At 46.1% G+C, this 19,485-nt stretch overlaps 1 protein-coding gene across 1 annotated transcript in view; it reads left to right on the forward strand.

Annotated features, from left to right (window-relative positions):
• LOC142584799 (NADPH oxidase 4-like) overlaps positions 1 to 13,684 on the forward strand; it is a 236,538-nt gene extending 222,854 nt beyond the window's left edge. Inside the window, exons 15-18 of the mRNA XM_075695072.1 lie at positions 6,387 to 6,495; positions 8,188 to 8,265; positions 9,865 to 9,965; positions 13,051 to 13,684. Of these exons, the coding sequence (XP_075551187.1) occupies positions 6,387 to 6,495; positions 8,188 to 8,265; positions 9,865 to 9,965; positions 13,051 to 13,171 (409 nt within the window). The 3' untranslated portion in view covers positions 13,172 to 13,684. The remainder of the gene's footprint in view (positions 1 to 6,386; positions 6,496 to 8,187; positions 8,266 to 9,864; positions 9,966 to 13,050) is intronic.
• Positions 13,685 to 19,485: the final 5,801 nt, after the last annotated feature.

The following is a 19,485-nucleotide window of genomic DNA, read 5'->3' on the forward strand; positions in this document are numbered from 1 at the left end:
TACTGCCCCGTAAAGCGCTCAAGTTGTGCAGGTTCTCACAGAATAAAAATATGTTTTCCAGCTTCAAAACTGCCTCGCTGGATAGCTGTAGCCGTTATTAGGAAAATCGTAATTTACTTGAACGGCGTCCCGTAATGCGCAATGCAGACGTTGAAGATGCCTGTCCATGTCACTTCTCCGTGTTGGCATTGTTTTGTAACGTGGATTTCATAACATAAAGGTGTTGCCACGACGCTCTTTGGCTATGGGGTGCGCTGACGGACAACATTGTAAACCCACTTTTTCAGGACTTAAACCTTAATTTATGTTTAAGCCCAACTTCTCAAGGCCATGATTCTCAAGCTGTTTCGGTTAAACAAATTTATAGGGCTCTTCTGATATGAAAATCAACATGTAAGACTTTGAAGTAAATGTAATGAATGGAAGTTAAGAAATGTAGCGGTAGCAATTTCAATATCTTTGGTTTCAAACAATATAAAACTCGAAGACGCAGTTGCAATTTGATAGGCAGATAGGAACTTCAGCGACGATATAGCGTAAAGTTATTCCAATCTGTTTCCAGTCCATTTCTTTCATTAGCCTTCCATGACTAGTCAAAAATGTTTGATGCCACGACTGCTTTGCCTGTCTGTCAGGAAACGTCAGGAAAACCTCGAAAACTCCCCATCTCAAGGTGACACCTACACGCTGAATACGCATAAGTCGGCCCAACAACAGAAAACCTTCATTTCTTTTTTTTTAGATTCTAAACCTTTGTCACTGTTAGAGCTTCGCCATTGGTGAAAATGCTTTCGGACCGCACCTAGTTCGCCTGCCCGTCACGCGATGTGACAACGCCGCGGAAACTCGCCGCGTCAAATTGACGTGTACGCAGTAATTGTGCATTCATATGCCGAACAAAACTTAAATCTTTTTTTAATAACCGCAGACTGCCTGTTCCGAAAGGAATATGAGCTGGTTGTCCACTGAGCGCTCCAGCATTGGCTATTCGTAGCTCCCAGCGAGAATTGATTTATTCATGTATAATAAAATTTGTGCAAACTGTTGCCGAGCCCATTTGGCACGTATACAACGCCCCTTAGCCAACTCTTCTTGACTGAGGTGCCGTCTTAGCTGCATTTTCGACGCCCCGGTGTACGCCGCCGCAATCATCTACAAGCCACCGCAAATGAAGAGGGGGAAGCGGACCAATCGGAGAAGCCGGCACCCTCTCTTCACTCTGCTATCTACTTTAATTGCTCTATCTCGACCCCATGCACACTCTCTCCTCTTCTGTGCGCTCCTCACCTTTCGTCAGTCAATTAGATAAATGAAACCTGTCGCTGTAGTCAATGCTATGCTCTTTGAAACCAAACAACAGTCGCCTTATGGAAAGTCGCTGTTGCGCGCGAAAGGCAAAGATCGATTGCGACACCGAATTAATGGACAGTCATAACAATTATTGGTAATAGTTTTGTACGCCGTGTATACTTGTAAACATAGGCACACTAACTAAATTAACAAGCATGGTGTCACGCGCGCAGAAGCAAACACGAACACATCTGACTAGATGACCGCGCAAACTCGCTGTCAAACTCTGGCGTGAGGAAACGCGGCAGCAGTAGCGAGTGAAGTGACAGTCGTGCTTTCTAACTTTTCAAGGCAAAATGAGCGTCGAGAGCACGCAGCATGCACAAAGCTACGAACCACCGACGCACCTAGACTCAGGCCCCAACGCCGTCGCTCCCAGGGTATGGCCGCACGACCGCGCACAGTCGCCACATGCGCATTTGCAGCTGGAGTGGAACGCCGCCCCCCTCTCTCACACCTCACCCGCACCCCTGGTGCCTCGCGCACGACGGTAGATGGGGCACTGCCTCCCCGCTTTCTTCTACAGCGCGGCCTTGATTTGCCGCCATGGTCGGCGCCCCTCGCACGCCTTCACTTGGGCATGCAGCGTAGGGCGCGCGGCGACACAGTTATCAACCTTGGACTTTATGCGCAAACTCACCACGACGGCGACGCCCACAGGGCGGCGGAAATGCGCTTCACGTGCCCATATAATTGCTATCGAATAGAACGAGGAGAGCGCATCATTGGGCTGTGAAAACAACCTTGCAGGTCACCGTCCGTGCTTGCGTTGGGGGTTACGCAAATTTGACGTCAGGAAGTTGGAATAGAGTCAGAATGGAATAACTTTACGTTATGGCACCGGAAATTTTATGCGCTTGTTGCTACATTTCACTGCGCACTCAAGGTACCGCCACTTGTGACGGTGGCTGCACACCTTTGGAAAGTGCGGAGCCGCAGTGATTCTCATGAAGTGTCATCGGCTAAATCTTCGTGCTCTTAGACGTCCTGTTTTAGCTTGCATATTCACACTGCAAATTATTGCGTTACTTTCGCAGGCGCAATCTTTTCATATTTTGTTGCGGTGTCCATGGTATGCTTCTATTTTATTGTAATCCCAACTTCGAGCATGCTAGAATTGAAAATGTGCAAGAAATTGCAATCATCGGCCCGTTTTGTCTGAAGCGTTGTGTACCACGAATCCGAAAGGTCAGCGTCACTTAGCTCGAGAAGAACTGCGGTATCTGTGTTATGCAAGAACCACGTTGTAAATCATAACAGCGTTAATGAAATAATCAAGTGTGCCTAGGCGTTTCTACCGGGGGGGGGGGGGCTTTGGCCCCCCCACTTTTAGAACTGCGCCCCCCCCCTTTTGAAAGCCAGTTATACGGCGCCAGGAGTCCCGGCCAAGATCACTGGAGTCTACAGAAAGCCGCTTGAAACCCTGATATTGGGGATCTGGCCTCTCCGACAGCTTCACGCGGAGTCCCGTCCACATTGGTTCTCCAGGGCACCCATCACCGGTATGTATATAGCACAGAGGGTTTACACGGTTCCAACTGGTAAATTTCCCCACCTCTACTAGTCTCCAGTTGCTTTTCAAGACCTCGTCTAGGCTTTCATTCGGGCTACTTGGTCTGCCCTACTGGGAACCTCAAATAGTGTAATTGAGGTTCCAAGTACTTTCAAGACTGATTTCCTTTGTTTTATCGTGGAAGGTTTCCTCGCGGAGAGACTAGAGGCAGCACGAAGCGTTCGCTTCTCGCTGCCAACGCTCTTCATCACGCCAGCCTTGTGACAGCGACTGCTCGTAGTCATGCGGCGAGATGCGTTAAAATTTGTCACTGCCTGCATGGCACCACACTTGTCATAGGCGAATCTACCGGTGTCTGTGTGTAGGGGTGTGGGACATGCCTACCCCCGCCCTACGCACACACTTGTGAAAGCGGGCACTGTCGGCTGCAGACTGACCAATCCAACAAAATGACAGCTGATGTCTAGTTTTCTGTCAGAATTGCGCCCGCGTAAATACTATTTCTTCATTACATATCCCCTGCTAGGGAAGCTTGGGTTGACTTGGAGGCGTCGCCGCCACGTGTTGTAGCAGTTGGCGCTAGAGTGGCCGTATACTCAGCAGTTGATTACCGCACGCTCCCTCATATTTATTAGTCAGAACCATATGAAACAAACAGATAATTAAAATATTGGAAAACGAATAGGTCAATTGTTTGTAGTCTTTAATTGAATTGTCAATATTAAAAGCTGAAGGGAAATGGGCGAATAACGACTTGCTGACAACAAGAGCAGAACCCACAACGTCCTCATTACGCGCGCGTTGCACTACCAAGTGTGCTCCGGAAACGGCAGTTCCCACGTCGATGCAATCTTTGGTATTCCTGTGTGTGTACACAGTCTAACCCAAGAAGTGTTAACCAGTGCCACACTTCTACCGGAAAACCGAAAACGAAGCTTGCATTACCGACCTTGTTTGTGCATTGCTTCAAAGAACTTTCTCGATGCTTTACTTATGATAACTATACTTTGGGATACTTTGTTCGACAGCTGGAGATCAGTAATCGGATTTTAACTGCCGGTTGTTGCGAAATATTTGGTTGGTTTCGATATTCGAAAATGCAGAATAGTTCATTTTCGAACACGGCTGAAATATTACACGCCAACTATTCGTATTCGAAGCTTCGAATATTCGCCCAGCCTATAGTAAGTACATTAGTAAAACAAAAGCCTTCTCTACCCTGCTGGTAAATTTACTGTTTCGCTTCAGCTGAATGAATATTAGACCAACATGAAACGTGAAGTAAATGATTTACTTCGCGTTAGCTTATATTAGAGTGGTTGAAAACATCTATGTCCTTAAAATCCACTTTAGTTTGGTGACTTTTCTGTCTCGCTTCAGTGACACGCTTCAGACAATATTGACAACACTAGACTGTAATGGTTCATAACGTGCGATTGAAAACCAGTTCTATCGATGAAAAAGATAACTTTCACTCACGCATTCTTAAGCCCTATTTATTCCAATGACAATCGGGTAATCAGCAAGGGAGCTGATCTTTACAGTGCGTGCCTCCTGGATCAGCTCGGAGAGTGCTCCGCTCAATCGTGTACATGAACTTTCTTATAACCTCCAATGAATAGTTTGCAATAACTCAACGTGTCATTGACGCATTAAATAAAAGAACGTGTCATTCTTTATTAGTCTGCGCCCGCTAAAGCGGCATCTACCTAGCTCACCTCCCACCCGCGCTGCGCGCTGGTTCGCTCCGCGCTTTTCTTGGCAGGAGCCATCTCACTCAGGCTTTGTGGTAAAGCATACGAAAAAGAAACATGTGCTGCAGAAGTACAAGGGGAAATTATGTACAACCTTACAGTAGTGCAGCTTCCATAGCTGGCACGGCGTCAATGCCAAAATGGTAGTGGCGACAGAGTGATCCCTGGTGGCACGTACTGCAACTACATTTCCAGTCGGCATACTCTCTCTCTCTCTCTCTCTCTCTCTCTCTCTCTCTCTCTATATATATATATATATATATATATATATATATATATATATATATATATATATAGAGAGAGAGAGAGAGAGAGAGAGAGAGAGAGAGAGGCGACATGGCCTGCCCCCCCCACTCCCCCACTCGAAAAATAGTTGGTACGCCACTCAAAAAGTACTCACGCGGGCATTCAAAGCCTCACAAGCAGTGCGCTCGTGCACCCGTAAAAGGTGGCACTTGAAAAACTTGTCGACGTGGGCCAAGTCGGCACAGCTGTGAAGGACATGACTTGATCTACGCTATACTGAGGAAAATACGTGAAATACCACGCCGACAAAATGGCGGGCACCATCCTGTTTGATGCATTGTTTTCCTATTCTTTGAAGGAAATCAAACCCATTGCTTCCATTCACGATCGTTTCGCTGAGAAGCTCGGTGGAAATGCGCTCGAGTAGTGGCACGACGAGCCTTCATATTCTTCGTGAGGTATTCATGGCCTAGAGTTCAGACGATCGCGGTTGTTTTCGGCAGGATACACTTTCGCAGGTTATAAACAGTGACCCGTAACATTCTACCTATAGCATAATTACTAGGTACTGCTTGTGAGTCGGTGAGCACAGCAACCTTATCTCAGTCAGGATTTGCGGCCATGGCAAACACAATGGCCGCTTTTTTTCGCTTCTGTACTATCTGCAGCATGGCCAGTGGTTTGAAACTGTGTGGGTTAACCATTTCATAACAAGCATCGCGATGGTACTTGAGCTGCTGAGGCTTTCCTTAAATTTTCGTTAAGTGTTTCACAGTTAACATTGACGATTGTGGCGAATGTGAAGAAGCAGTGACACTGTCTTGCCCATCCGTGATCTTGCTTTCTGTGGAACGCAATAAATATATAAAAATATTTTATAAATATAACAGAGCTATGTGACTTGAAATGTCCTTATTTAAAAGCAAAAATATCTCTATGTGGCTTCTGCATTAAAGGTCTGTGTAGATAGGACAGTTAGAAATATTTTATGCCTGCATTTGGCGGCCATAAATTTATGGCGCCAGCGTTGGTCATTCTTATAGCAGCTTCCCGATAGCAGTTATTGGGACAGTTTTGCAAGTCAAATCAAGAATATTAGCAAAGGATTTATAAAATAAAAACAGTGCGTGAGGTGCTGATATTTTGGCGACTGTTTGTGATGCCCTAAACGTTCATTGACATGATAAAATTCCCCTTAACATGACCTAAATAATACTAGAAGTAACACGTTGGAGGCGCCGTTTTTAATGTGCGTGTATGTCAAGGTCACGTCAATCTGTTTCACGTTAACAATTTTTTTTGTGAATGCACCTGACGCATGCGCCCTATTTTCTGCGTATATTTGTTAACCAAGTGTGCATTTCCAGCTATTGCGGCGTAAACGAGCAGTTATGCCGTTGCGCCCGTGTATTCGGTGAAAAGGTCAGTGGTCCAAAATGATGTGACATGACAGTCCTAGAGGGTAACCGTTTACATACCAGAGCAAAGGGAAGTAAAGTGATTCCCCGCATTTCTCCTTGCAGCTCTTCGAAGAACGTACTGCGAGTTGAACGCCTCCACTTAGTCTGGGTCAGCAGAAGCATCAGCATGTTCACCACCTTTGCGGATCACCTGACCAACCTTCATTACGAGGTACAATAAGACTTAGCGGCTCATCTCAAGCCTTCGCATGCCGAATGGAGCAGGGATATAAGCGTGACTGCTATGTAGTGATATATGACACAAACAACAACAAAAAAAAAATCTTTAGCCTGAATGTGGCCCTTCCGAATGAAGGCAACGAACAAACAAAAATAGCAGACGGCTTATTGTTCGTTCGATCTTCCACTGATGCGTCTTTTCGGGTAAAAGTTTCTGTAAATTTAAATTTGTATAAACGTTCGCCGAGCGAGCCGACAAGGTCTTTCCGTGACTTCACTCATCTAAATGTTCGCAAATGGAAGCATTGCATTAGTTGAAGAGCGCTATGCTTCTAATGGTACAGGGGAACGAACGCCCTCGTCGGATGGAAGCGTGAATTGTTACGTTATACGAGTGTCTTCGTTGTAAAGCCTGCGTGTACTTTAAAGTGCCTAGTCAGAGTGCGACACCAGTTTATCAAAACGAGAATATTTAATGAACAGCAGGTTTTATTAGTTCAAGTGTATTGGAAAGTAACGCTATTGGAAGATTGTAGAGGACATTTTGTTTAACGACCTTGTAACAAAATCGTGCACAAAAAATTCGAATGCGGCAGCACATGTCAGACGAGGGTCGTCTAAGGTCACTAAGGATTTGTAGCTGGGAAACATACTTTCGAAAACTGAAGTGTAAGGGTGTTTTTATGTTGTTCGTTACAAAGCACTGAATTTTAGTGACGTAAGGTATTTCATAAATGGACGAATTGATTGAAAATATATAAGCTGTCAAAATACATATGTAAAAGAGGAAGCTATAGCCATGCCACCTTAACACCCTCTTTACGCGTGTCATTTCCTAATAATGGCTGTAGTTATAAACGCGTTCATCTACATGGATACTATAGGGCACGTAAACGCAGACCGTCTATAGTGAATCAATAATCGAAAGTATTTACAAATTCAAAGGCAGTATTGAAGAAACCGCAAAACTTGCTCAGATATTTCGCGCCAAGGTATAGGCACATAATATCCTTATGCTGACAAAAAGGTTTTATGTGAATGAGCACAGTGGTGTAACTACGTTTCTGGATAAGTGCATATAGTTGCTTGGCGCTGAAATGCAGCTGACACGTAAACTAAGGAGGTTCTTCATACTGGTTCGCGAATTGCATACGAAATGTTTCATCTTTTGCAATATTCGTATCCTCCGACGCATCGTTTGGATGATATAGCACTAACAGCAGATACACGGTCATCCGCTGCTCTACATAGCGGAAGCAGTTACACATGAAATGACTGTGAAAATATTCAGAGAAACTATGCTGTGTATTTGAAAATCGCTTATTTCTTCATTTATTAAAGGTTCTTGCACAGCCGCATCACTTATGCTAATTTCAAGTTGCTTTAATTTTCTTGTGCCCTTTGCATTTAATTGCTTTTATGTCGTCACTTCCAAAATTTAACTACTGGAGCAGATTTCTCAACTGCAGCTATTCAAATGCAATTAAATATCGTAACCATTGGTGCAAACGCCAAAGACGTAACACAAGCGCGACATTCAGTGAACTGCTACTCTTGTAGAGCTCGAAGGGGAATAGGAAAAAATTACAGCCACCAACTCACGTAGCGCACAGGGCTGTGTACAAAAGCTTCTATTTACAATATGGGCTAACAAAGTGCCTACCCATTTTTGTCTTGACTGCAGATGTGGAGACAGAACTTGCCCGATTTTTTCACCATGCACCTTTACGTGACACAGGGTAACCCACACGGTACTATGTCGGTAAGCACAACGTCTATACTGCGTGAAAACTTCTCTGGGCCTTCAAAGAGCCTCGAAGTAAGCCACAAACTCCTGGCCAGAAGCGTAATGTTTCATTGCGTGATATCAAACCTCTTCAATTCATCAAAGTCCATCTACAGTCCACTCACATTAACTGCGATGATACGTGTGATTTATCCGCAACATTCGTGTCAAAAAGTCACAATTTCGTGTTGAAATATAACGATTCTGTATATAAATAAAATTGAGGGACTTGGTCGCTTAATAAAAATTAAAAAGAAACGCTCTACATACTGCAGAGAGACCACTAAAAATTTCCTTTCAAGTGCTACTCCAATGTTTTCGGTTATGTGCCTACAGAGAATGTAAACCCTTGATATCGACACTGACTCAGTAGCCAAGTTACGAGTAAATGAAAATGGAAAACCTCCTCGTTGTGCTCATCCTAATTTGGGGTGAGCCAGTTCTTGAAACTCTGAAATTTTTATGTTGCGTTGATTTATTCTTTTTTCAAATTGAAGACGGAAGTTTTCGAATTAATGACGTCAAAGCCACGTGAAAATTTCGTTATTCAAAAAAGAAGAAACAATCCTTTAGCCACATCTGAATAAAAAACTGTTGTTGATATTTAGTGGTACAGGCGGAAAAAAAAGTTCTAGCATTACGTTTGGCCTCTTTGAGGTGCCAGGTCCATACTGCAGCGTAGCTGTTAGCCCCTAGTTGGTCGGGATTTTTCGTGTCCGTCAGCAGAGAACTGAACCAAAACAAAGTGCATATTGCCGTTGGAATCAGGCCATACAACACACAGCTCAGCATTCATTTCAACATACAATAGCAGAGAACAAGCGCCAAAACGGCATGATGTATTATAAGGTGCCTGTGAACAATGCGAGGCAGATTACTTCTCTCAGCGTGTGTTTCCCAGTAAAGATTACGCTGGCGCAAGCTGCTCTGTTGGGAAACAGCAGCATAGGAATCAGTGAGTGACGTCACCAAACTCCACATTTAAATGGCAGACATGCCTAGCAAGTCATTCATTTCATTTCAAGAGCGCTATGGTTAGACCACGCAAAGTTAGGACTCCGGAAGAGCAGCGTCAGTATGATGAGCGTCCAAGAGCGCAAAATTATAAGAGCGACGTTATCATCCACATGCGTGCACACAAGCACAGAAACGCATCCCGTGCGTCAGTATAAACGACAACATGGGTCAGAAGACTTTCGACGGCCACGAACTAAGCTTGAAGCATTCAAACTTGGACACTTTGAAGTTAGGCGTAACTTTCGATCTATTGTCCAGATTGGCATTCTTTTCCATTGCCGTCCTCAAAGTACTTCGATTTTATGGCGACAACCATAAGTGGGGCTGTCATCAAGCGCCAAGAAATTCCAAGCTCTTACTGTCGCCTAACAGTGATTGATCGTTCCACATAAGTGACAAATTTTCAACTTCACCGTGCATAAGATAGCGACGCGGTGACCCGTTTCTGCGCCGTACCTTGTCTTGTGGTTGGTGGCAGAACTGTGTGCAGTCGCCGCAAGATATTTACATGCGGGTGTACTGTAAACGTGAACTGCTTTTGTTCCCCCTTTTCCGCAGAATGAATTTTGGCAGAAATACCAATTACTTGCAAACCGGATACGTGTGGGTAGACCAGATTGGTCACGTCTGTTTCGTGAGTGGCAGACGGTATACCAAAGGTGAGACTTTGCAACACATAGTCCGAAAATCTTACGTCATATTCAGGAGCGTTTCCATGGAAGCTATGTTCGTACTTTCGCACAAAGAAACAGTCTACTCAAGAATGTTTCTACGTACATGCACTTCAGCTCAGAGGTGTAGTTGTGGTGTTTCACTTCCCGCGGGTAAAGCTGGACGTGATCCTGTTGTGCCTGAGTCACTGTGAATAATGCCAAGTGGGATTTTGATGAGTGCTAATTTGAGTGAGCTATAAATTAAAGATATATTTTCGGGGTGAATTTGAATGATTGTATTTATTGTGTCAATCTGCAGCTTGCGATGAGCTCACGCGATGAAAGTGGCATAGGTTAATTTGTTTTTGTGATGTCTAACTTCGACCTTCCGGACTCGTGTTCGCTGAAGCGTTTTAGGTAACAAGTTATCTTTGTAGGCCGGTGTTTAGGCACTCGACGCCGGTTACATCCACTCGCATGATAATGAGGGAACCCGCCGTGGTTGCTTAGTGACTATGGGGTGGTGGGCTGCTGAGCCTGAGCTGAGGTCGTGGGATCGAATCCCGGCCACGGCGGCTGCTTTACGACGGGGGCGAAATGCGAAAACGCCAGTGTACTTACATTTAGGTGCACGTTAAAAAACCGCAGCAGATAAAAATTTCCGCAGTCCCGTAATACGGCGTGCCTCATAGTCACATTGTGATTTTGACACGTAAAGCGCCATAATCTTAACCTTTCACAGCTAGGCCACCGAACGTCTCGCCGCTGCCTAGGCGCTGATGTCACTCACAAGGGAGAATTCTTCTGAATGAGTGCAGTGCGTGTTCTTCCCACAATATGCGAATTGTCATGGCTGACGTAATGCTTAACGCGTTTACTGGATTTAGGCTAGTTAGCATGAGTGATTGACGAATGAATTTGTGCACACTGGTTACCGTTGCTTCAGTTCTATGCTCCTTTTTCCATCCTTGGTTCCCGTCCTTCCCTCGCTCACTTGATTCACTGTGTATAGGACCGTCGACTTTCCCGCCTGCGGCGCAATACTTCAGGTGTCCGCACACTCTTACCTGCCGCAGTGGCCCCCACGCTGACCTCGGCTATCTATCCTACTGACCGCGAGGCTAGATACGCGATTCCATGCAGCAACGGCGGCAGCAGCTGTCTCGGGCAGGCCGAATGCGAGAATTGTGTACTGAACTCGGGCACACGCACTGCAAAGTTCAACCTACTCATCCAGGGCCCTCTTCTACGCGTCTCTCAAAGCCTCTGTGCTGCTTTTGGACGTTAAGGTCCGTCAATCATAAAATAGTGCGCTCATGTTTGCCCAAGCGGAAAAATATTGTAAGCATTTAGGAGAAAGTCACTGAAAACCCCGCAGCCAGTGAAACTCTATTAATATGTTGCGCTACCTTGCGTTCTGACGATTTCGAATTTTGTCTGGGGCGGCTCCATTTCGATGCGACCATAATGCAAAAACGCTTGTGTATCGTGCTTTGGGTGCACGTTGAAGAATTCTGGATAATGTAAAATTAAAGTATATGGTTTTACGTGTGAAACCCCGGATATGATTGTGAGGCAAGAACTGGTGAAAACTCCGGTATAATTCTAACCACATGGGGTTCATTAACGTGCGCCGAATACACGGGCGTTTTTGCGTTTCGCCCCCATCAAAATGCAGCCGCCGCGGCCGGCATTCGATCCCGCGCCGTCGGGCTTAGCAGAGCAACGGCAGAGCTACTACGCCACCAAGGTGGGTGAGCTAAAATTATTCCGTAGTGCCCCCTTCCTGTCCTCTTTTCCATGCTACAGTGGCTCCTATAACCAGTCTCGCGACTTCAGACTTTCCACCCGATATTTTTAAAGAGAATATCTCTCTTAAGGAGCCGGATGCGTTTTGTGTATGGGGTCAGATGCGTGCGCGTAGCATTCTCGTTTGCGTGAGGGAAGCTGACTCTTCCGTACAAACACACACACAGACCATATATATATATATATATATATATATATATATATATATATATATATATATATATATATATATATATATGCACATACAAGCAGCCCAGAAGAAGTTTGTGGGCTGAGAAAATGCAGAGCATGGCCAAGAAACAAATTTATGCAGCTCAAACCCATATTTTAATATGCGAAGCTTTCGCGAATAGGATACATAAATTCAGTGCAACTCATTATAGTCATCCTAAAGATTACCTGCTTGTCAGTCAGACGCGGTGGCCTCCACCACGAGACCTGGGTGATCGTACATTATACTGTCTCCAGGATTGACCCGCTTTGCTGTTGCACTGTATCCAGGGTTGGCACGCGAACTAAAACGGGACGATCCCGCAGACACCCTATTGAAGAAAAAAAAAAGCATATGCGCCATGACGCCCATATTCAGTAATGCGATCTGAAACATATGGGATGCTATATGAAGAACCTGTTTTTCCCATATGTCATTAATGTAATTGGATATGGCAGTTATGAGGAATACGGATCTTTCTTCAGTAGTTTAGTGCTAGAGTAAACTACAGTTTGCTGGTCAAAACTCCGACCAAGCAGATGCGCAATACCGAGAACGCTAGGATAGCATGCACGCAAGGTTTGCGTTTATTAATTGAATTTGACGACGTATATTCGTTGTGATAAGGATATTTAAATATAATTTGTTTTTTCAGTGAGTAATTCCACAAAAACAAAGGTCAGCAGCCGGCACACTTGTAAGGGTAGTAGAGATCCTGGTGCTGCACTCAGCAGAACCCAGAAAGCAGCACCCATTCATGGTAGAATAAATAAAAAATATCGGGAAGGCTTTGCAAAGAAAATTTTGCTTAAAAATGGGAAATCATTGACCCACTTACATAAATATTTGCCCTTACTCGTCCATAAACGTTTCACACCCCAACAGAATACTTCATCTAATGACCATTAAAGTTTTAATGGCGCCATCATGGTAGTCTTGCTGTTGATCCCATGCGTTTCGCTGACCCACAGTGTTGGATGGATAATTCTGCAGTGTCAGAAAGCTATTATTCGATTACTTAGGTAATCAGCTTTGATGGTTTCTGCACTTTTTTGTGCCTTACATCTACAGGCAAAAGGTCGCCGTATTTTCGTGCGGACCGGCTTCACTCAACAAGGAAATCAAGAAGCACTGCCACATCGCCACCCTGGCGGGGCACAAGTTCGCCTTCTACAAGGAGAGTTTCGCCTGAGGCTCTCGCATCCGCGAGCGGGACAAGCCGAACGAGAACGCCTCACGTGCTGCCGGCTGCACTTCCCAGTCATTGCTTGTGATACTCGCTGTTTGCGCTGTGTTGTCTTTAGAAGTGACCTGAACCTCGATCACCGGAAACTCAAACCTATTGTGCATCGGACTGTCACGGGAACGACGCTCAGCAAATGCCTCTGAAAGTGAAAGCTTGCATCGGTGATGCAACCAGTCCTTTGTCTCGACGACAGAGGACTTCCGGGTCGTTCGACCTTTCCTTCAGAGACGTTCTGTTATTTGTTGTTGACTGCTGTATTGTGCCTGATATCAACTGCTCCGTTTATTTATTTGTTAGTTGATGTTATTTACCGGCAACGCCCCCCGCTAATACGCGTTTAAGATTACGTTTACTTTAGCGCGAGAGAGTTCCTTCTGTTGTCTCAGTACCAGAGCCACGTTGTTCTTTTTTTCTTTGACGAATAAACTTAAGTCCTAGACTTGAGACATGTTGTTTGCAGTGAGTGTCTGTGTCATTATTCTGCAGAATCGATGGAACGTGCCTTTCGGGAAAAGTAAGTGAGTATGTCCACATTCATCTTTGCCAATTGGAAAGCAAGCTAGAAGTCTGCGATAACGTACTCATTTACATGAGCCGTCGTGAGCCATCGAAGCAAAGAAACTTATAAAAATAGAGACACTGCAGGTTTCTGTTACAAACGCGTTCCTGAGCCACCATGCTGTACCCTGCGGAGAAAGCGGAACGTTTACCCCGTATTCGAACGTGTCGAAACATAAGGCACACCTTGCTTGGCCTTGTAGAAACGCGCCAGAGTACGATGCGAGATTCGAAGTTAATTTTGGCGACGAAGGCATCCCGTAACTTGTTTCTTCATCGTAATTTGTTTCTCCGTCACTACCTGTGAGTACGTCCTTGATGTGTAATTCGCCTAACGTGCCAAGCATACTAAAGCGCTGGTTTGCATGAGGGATATGATATGAATGCGCAGCCGTCTTTTTTATCTATGTTTGTATCTACCTATGTAAGTTTTTTTTTCATTTAAGAATTTTGTCAGTTACCTGGGTCACTGTGTAGCCCATCGTTGAATGGTTAGCATGTCGGGCTGCTGTGCGGAGGGAACAGGGTTTTAAACCAAGCATCGGACCAACTTGGGTCACTGAGTATGTGGCGATGTGTACATACGGTCCTCTTTTAAGGAACCTTTCACGCCGGCATCGGTCACTGTAGACGCGGAACCGGGTATGTACCGCTGTTCAAAGAAACTCTGACGCTGACTTGGAGTACTGGGTACGTGCTAGTCGACCTGTCATGGTCTCCAATAAATCCCTTTGATTCCCCTGGGAATGTGCCATTGTATAGCGATGAAAACGATCCCTGAAATTTCTCCAATGGTGAGCCGGAGGGAGGCAATTTTACAAGTGCTCCTCAAGGAAAGCCATCAGACGCATTCGTGGGCTCTGCCACAAATGCACAGGTGATGGGCCGCTTTTCAGTCAACCTCTCGCCAACTTAAGCCACTAGTATGTGCAACTGAGTGTGCAGCAAGCGATGGAACCATGGAGGAAGGAAACTGAGGAGAGGCACTACCCCCTCCGCGCGCTAGGAGAAAAGTGTGGAGGAAATGACGTAGTAGGTTATCCTTTGTATTGCTGTCTTTTTATTTCTTTGCTCTAGTGGCCCCGCCTTTCGGGCCACCATGGCAGCTTTATTATTGTTCTCTGTACTCACACGTGTTGCTCTATAGGTTTCGTACCGTGGCAAAGGCGCCGTGCGGGCAGGTTTGCGCTGGTCTCCGTGTTTTGTTGCGCTGCGTTACCTGGACCGTGCTTTACCGGATGTTGCTGTGGCCAGGTGGGACAGGAGGAACTAAAGTTCATGAAATGAACGCGCATGCAACGCAGTACGCAATGTACCGTGCCACGGCAATGCAACGGACGAAGGAATATCCACGGGAAATTTCGCCCTGTTTGGCGGAATCATGCTAACGCGCGAACGATTGTTTAGTACTGCTGCGGAGCGCGCACGTCCGAGCAGCACGGTTGCGCGCAGCGCGGCGTGGTTTCGCGAGAAATGTAAACAAGAGAGGAGAACTGGCCCGACAGGCGGAGCAACGCCATGAGCAACGCCAACTACCGGCTTCACTTTCGCTTCACAAAGAGTGACGTCAGGGCCTCTCCTGAGTTTCCTTCCTCCGCGGGTGGAACAGTTCTAGGCCTTCGCAGGTACTGGCGCGCCACGCTCCTCCTCTCGCAGGTCATGCGTGGACTTCTCGGCTGAGCTACTAGATGGCGAAGCGTATCCAGAAGTGCGACAGAGGGTTTCGGTTGCAGCATGACGCGTTACTCGGGGTTCGCGCTCACTACCGCGCTATTGATTTTGGTTGCCATGCGCAGGCTTCGCGGCGGCAACGTTAGATTGCCCTGGGTGTTCTTAGGAGAGCACGAAAGAGGACTCTCGTTACAATACACATCTCATCGACAACTAGTTGCGGTGGTGGCAATGCGTTTTGCGGGTATACGAATGTAATGCTCGCACATTACTGCCGACAATGATCGTCATATGACTGCCGCGTTTCTTTCTTCACGGTGAGTTTGGTAGATTCTTCGCTTGATCTCAGCATTCAGTTCCCGAAATTCGGTTGACGGCTTCCCGCTTCACCAGGCGGGAGGACTTTCTGACCTACAAGCCGCACCAGCAATTAGCATGGCAACAGGAGTCGGCAAAAGGACCCCATTCATCCAAGCGCTTGCCTTGATGAAGGTGAAGAGATGAATGCTTCAACAAAACAACAAACGCCCCCTGTGCAGCCGGCTAGCAGTGAGCACTTCAACTCGAGTGCGATAAAGGATGCTAACCTCGAGATGGACTCTTACACGAGGGTACGTAGTGACGATCATGAGGCGTACAGCGATGCCACAATAGTTGAAAGCAGTGACATGGAGGCTGAAGATGTATCGTTCACGGTGACGTACAAGAAATCATGCCAAGTAGGAAGCCAATGATCATCAAGCTCATTGACCGGAAAGCATAATTTTCGAAAGTTAATGCAAACAAGGTGTACAGCGAAGTTATTGCCACGGCAAGAAAGCAGGTACAATCATTTCCTTTAGCGAGGGAAGGGAACTTTTTCGTGAATGTGTCTTCCCTCGCTTCCTCCACGAGGCTGCCTGAGTAGACCATGTTGGCCTTGCAGTGGAACCGTACATACCACTACCGCACACGAAAAATCTAGGAAAAATAAGACATGTTCAGTTGGATACGCCGAAGACCAACTACTTGAATACTTACAAGACAGCGGTTTCATTTCCATCAGAAGGCAGACCTGGTGGCTCCGGCGAGAAGATGGAGCAGTGGAATCAAATGCAATTGGGAGCGTCATCCTGCAATCCTTGCCTAGCAAACCATTGCCAGCACGCGTTCTACTTGTATTTACGAGTCAGGAAGTAGAGGAATATTTATAACATGCCACTCGATTCTACAATTGCCGGCGATTTGGCCGGGTTTCTAAGTCCTGTCATAGCCAGTTGCGATGCAAGATCTGCGCTTGAGCGCATCATTACAAAGCTGCACCAACTGCAACGGTGACCATGCAGCTTCATGCGCTTGATGTCCCAAGCTTCAAGCGGCTTTATTACTCAGGCGATAAGAAATGTTACTTGGTGGAATCCCGAAGCAAGGCTCACCTCCTCCGAACTTCGATACTGTCAACCCCGTGAGAGCAGCTGTGTGCGGCAATCAACAGACCGCAAGAAAACGTATGCGATGATGGCTGATGGTTTACAAGAGATGAAACGCAAACCAAGCAGGAAATACAGTGAAGGAAAGACGTCGCCAAGTATTGTTAACCGCCAACATGAGTCTCAGCAGGCATTCATCCCTTGGAGAACAAAAGCAAGTGCTCATGTCCCAGGTGAACCGGAACTATCTGAACAGCATATGGGGGTGTCTATGCTCTTTGCTGCGTTAAACGCAATTTTGCGGGTGTTTCCTATAGCAAACAACCTTCCAGAGATGGGCGCTGTTGTTTCGTTCGAGCCGCTGTTTCTGCAGAAGTAGTTTACAACAGAGCATTGTCAGGAAGGAAGCGTGCACACCACGTCTCGAACAAGCTTACAACCCTTTATTCCCTCGCCTCAGCCTCCCCACCACTCCGTTTCGGGAATGATGATGTCGCTCTGTCCAGCGGCGCCATCTGTTGGCTCCGTATCGGTGATGATGATGCCGCTTTGTCCGGTGGTGCCATCTCTCGGCCTTGTGGTGGTTGTCTCCGCCACACAGTGCTTACACGTCTCTCCCCGTAGAACGTGAACCCGTCGCGGGCATGTCCAGTCGGGGTACATAATACGCTGTCAGCTGGTCAGCATGCGCTATCCCGCGACGGCGCCCTGTCGTTGGGTCTGTCAGCATGAAGTCATTAGCACCGACATAACTTTGTAGTCCTATGAAGACCTGAACGTCTTGGTGCGAACTTCGATGAGACGCCTCTTGATGCATTACTTAAATTATGGCTGTTCAGGAGAAAAAGGTCGCCTGGTTTCAGAAACATGTAATAAGCGGTGCGTGATAAAGCCACAGTTAGGTTTTTGGCTCTCCGCAACAAAATCAGGCCGAAAAAACGTCCTATTCTGTCGCCTCAGAATAGGACACAGATTTGGCGCTGAAAATTTTCTACTTACTGGAAATAAACCTCCAACCTGTGGTAGATGTGGTGAAAGGCCAACCGTCCTTCACGTCCCCCTGGAGTGTCGGGAAGCCGAAGCTGGGATGAAGAGACATTTTCCTCTTGTATACCGCTTTTGTGTCTCCTTCACCCGGCTATGTTTCTTGGTCAAGAACTGCTCTTTAATGCCAAAGCAGTACTCGGTTTTTTGAATGTTGTTAGCCTACATGTTGGAAGTCCATTAAATTCGTAGCGCATCCTCTTTACAGAGGGTGCTGCTGTGAAAATTTTGTTGTATAGCATATGGCTCCAGACCCTTGTGTTTCAAGGGCTATAACGAGGCAGTAGTGCTCGAGCCAATTTTAGCTTCTGACATATTTTGTATATCGTATCATCCACGCATTTTAGTGCTCACAGTACACGTCATTTGTCATCGACATAATCTTATCACACATAAAGTTTACTCGCTTTTAAGTGACTATTTTTAAGGCCCCTTTATAGACACATCACATAAACTTCATAGAACTCATAACTACACTGCGAACTCATTACCACAGGCATGGCGCTCTTTGTCATACCTGGCCCTTGCGCCAATAAGCACTGCACATTCATTCAAAGGCAAGGAGGTTAAGCAACCTAAATCCAGTTTGCTATCCTACACGTGGGGAAGGGGAATTGAAAGAAAGAGTGAGAGAGAAGACATGAGTGTATATTGCACTTTAACATGCAGTAAGCTAGGTACAACATGTATACCGTCGTGTATTCAAGTCTGTTGCCTTCATGTACTAGAAGCGCTCGAATGGTTTTCTGGGGTGGTGAACTCCGAGGCCAGGCTCCCAAAACCTTTGCTTCTGTAGGTGGCCGGTCTTCCAGTCTATTCAAGGCTTTAAATACAATAGGTTAATATTTAAGAGAACAGGCATGTAGATATGCCTTATCAGCGGTTCTGCCCTTCAAGAGAAAGAAAAGTTAAACATTTCGGACTTGCAAATAATGGCAATGAGACGGAGCTGGTTTGGAAACATCGTTTACTCGGCTTGATTTTAGATCCCCGGCTTCGATGGACTCATAATTTGACCGCTCTGGAAGACCAAGTTAGATGTGTGATAATGTTTCCGCAGAATCCCAGGTATGAAGTGAGGTGGAACAACTGCATCTCTGCTGCACGTTGTCTCAGGACTTGTCCGTCAGAAATTGCTTACTCCGCCCTTGTTTTCCGCAAGTTATCTGCGACGTCTGTCCATCGTCTACAGCTGTTGTTGGCTCGAAGTTTACGAACGTGTCTAGGAGTCCCGCGAGCTTCATCCAGTCACCTCACTATTGCAGAAGCGCAGAAACCACATTTCACCTTAATTCGCAGTCAAAAACATACTCGCGCCTTTTCGGAATTTCTATTCAGCATTCTGCGCACCCACTTCTCTCTGTGATAGAGAACTGTCCGGGTGCACAGATACATGCAAGGTTTCAAGAGCATAAATCGCGACTTTCCCGATCAGTTTTTTGGCACTCAGGCCTCTGCTGCCTGCCATGGCCTCTGCCTGCACTGGAAATGGAAACGTCGATCGAAGGGCTTACAAATAAATGAAAGCGACGTTTCCACATAAACAATAAGCGGTGCATCCGGGAATCTATTCACGTC

Source organism: Dermacentor variabilis, chromosome 6, assembly GCF_050947875.1.
Source record: "Dermacentor variabilis isolate Ectoservices chromosome 6, ASM5094787v1, whole genome shotgun sequence".
NCBI classification, from domain to species: Eukaryota; Metazoa; Arthropoda; class Arachnida; order Ixodida; family Ixodidae; genus Dermacentor; species Dermacentor variabilis.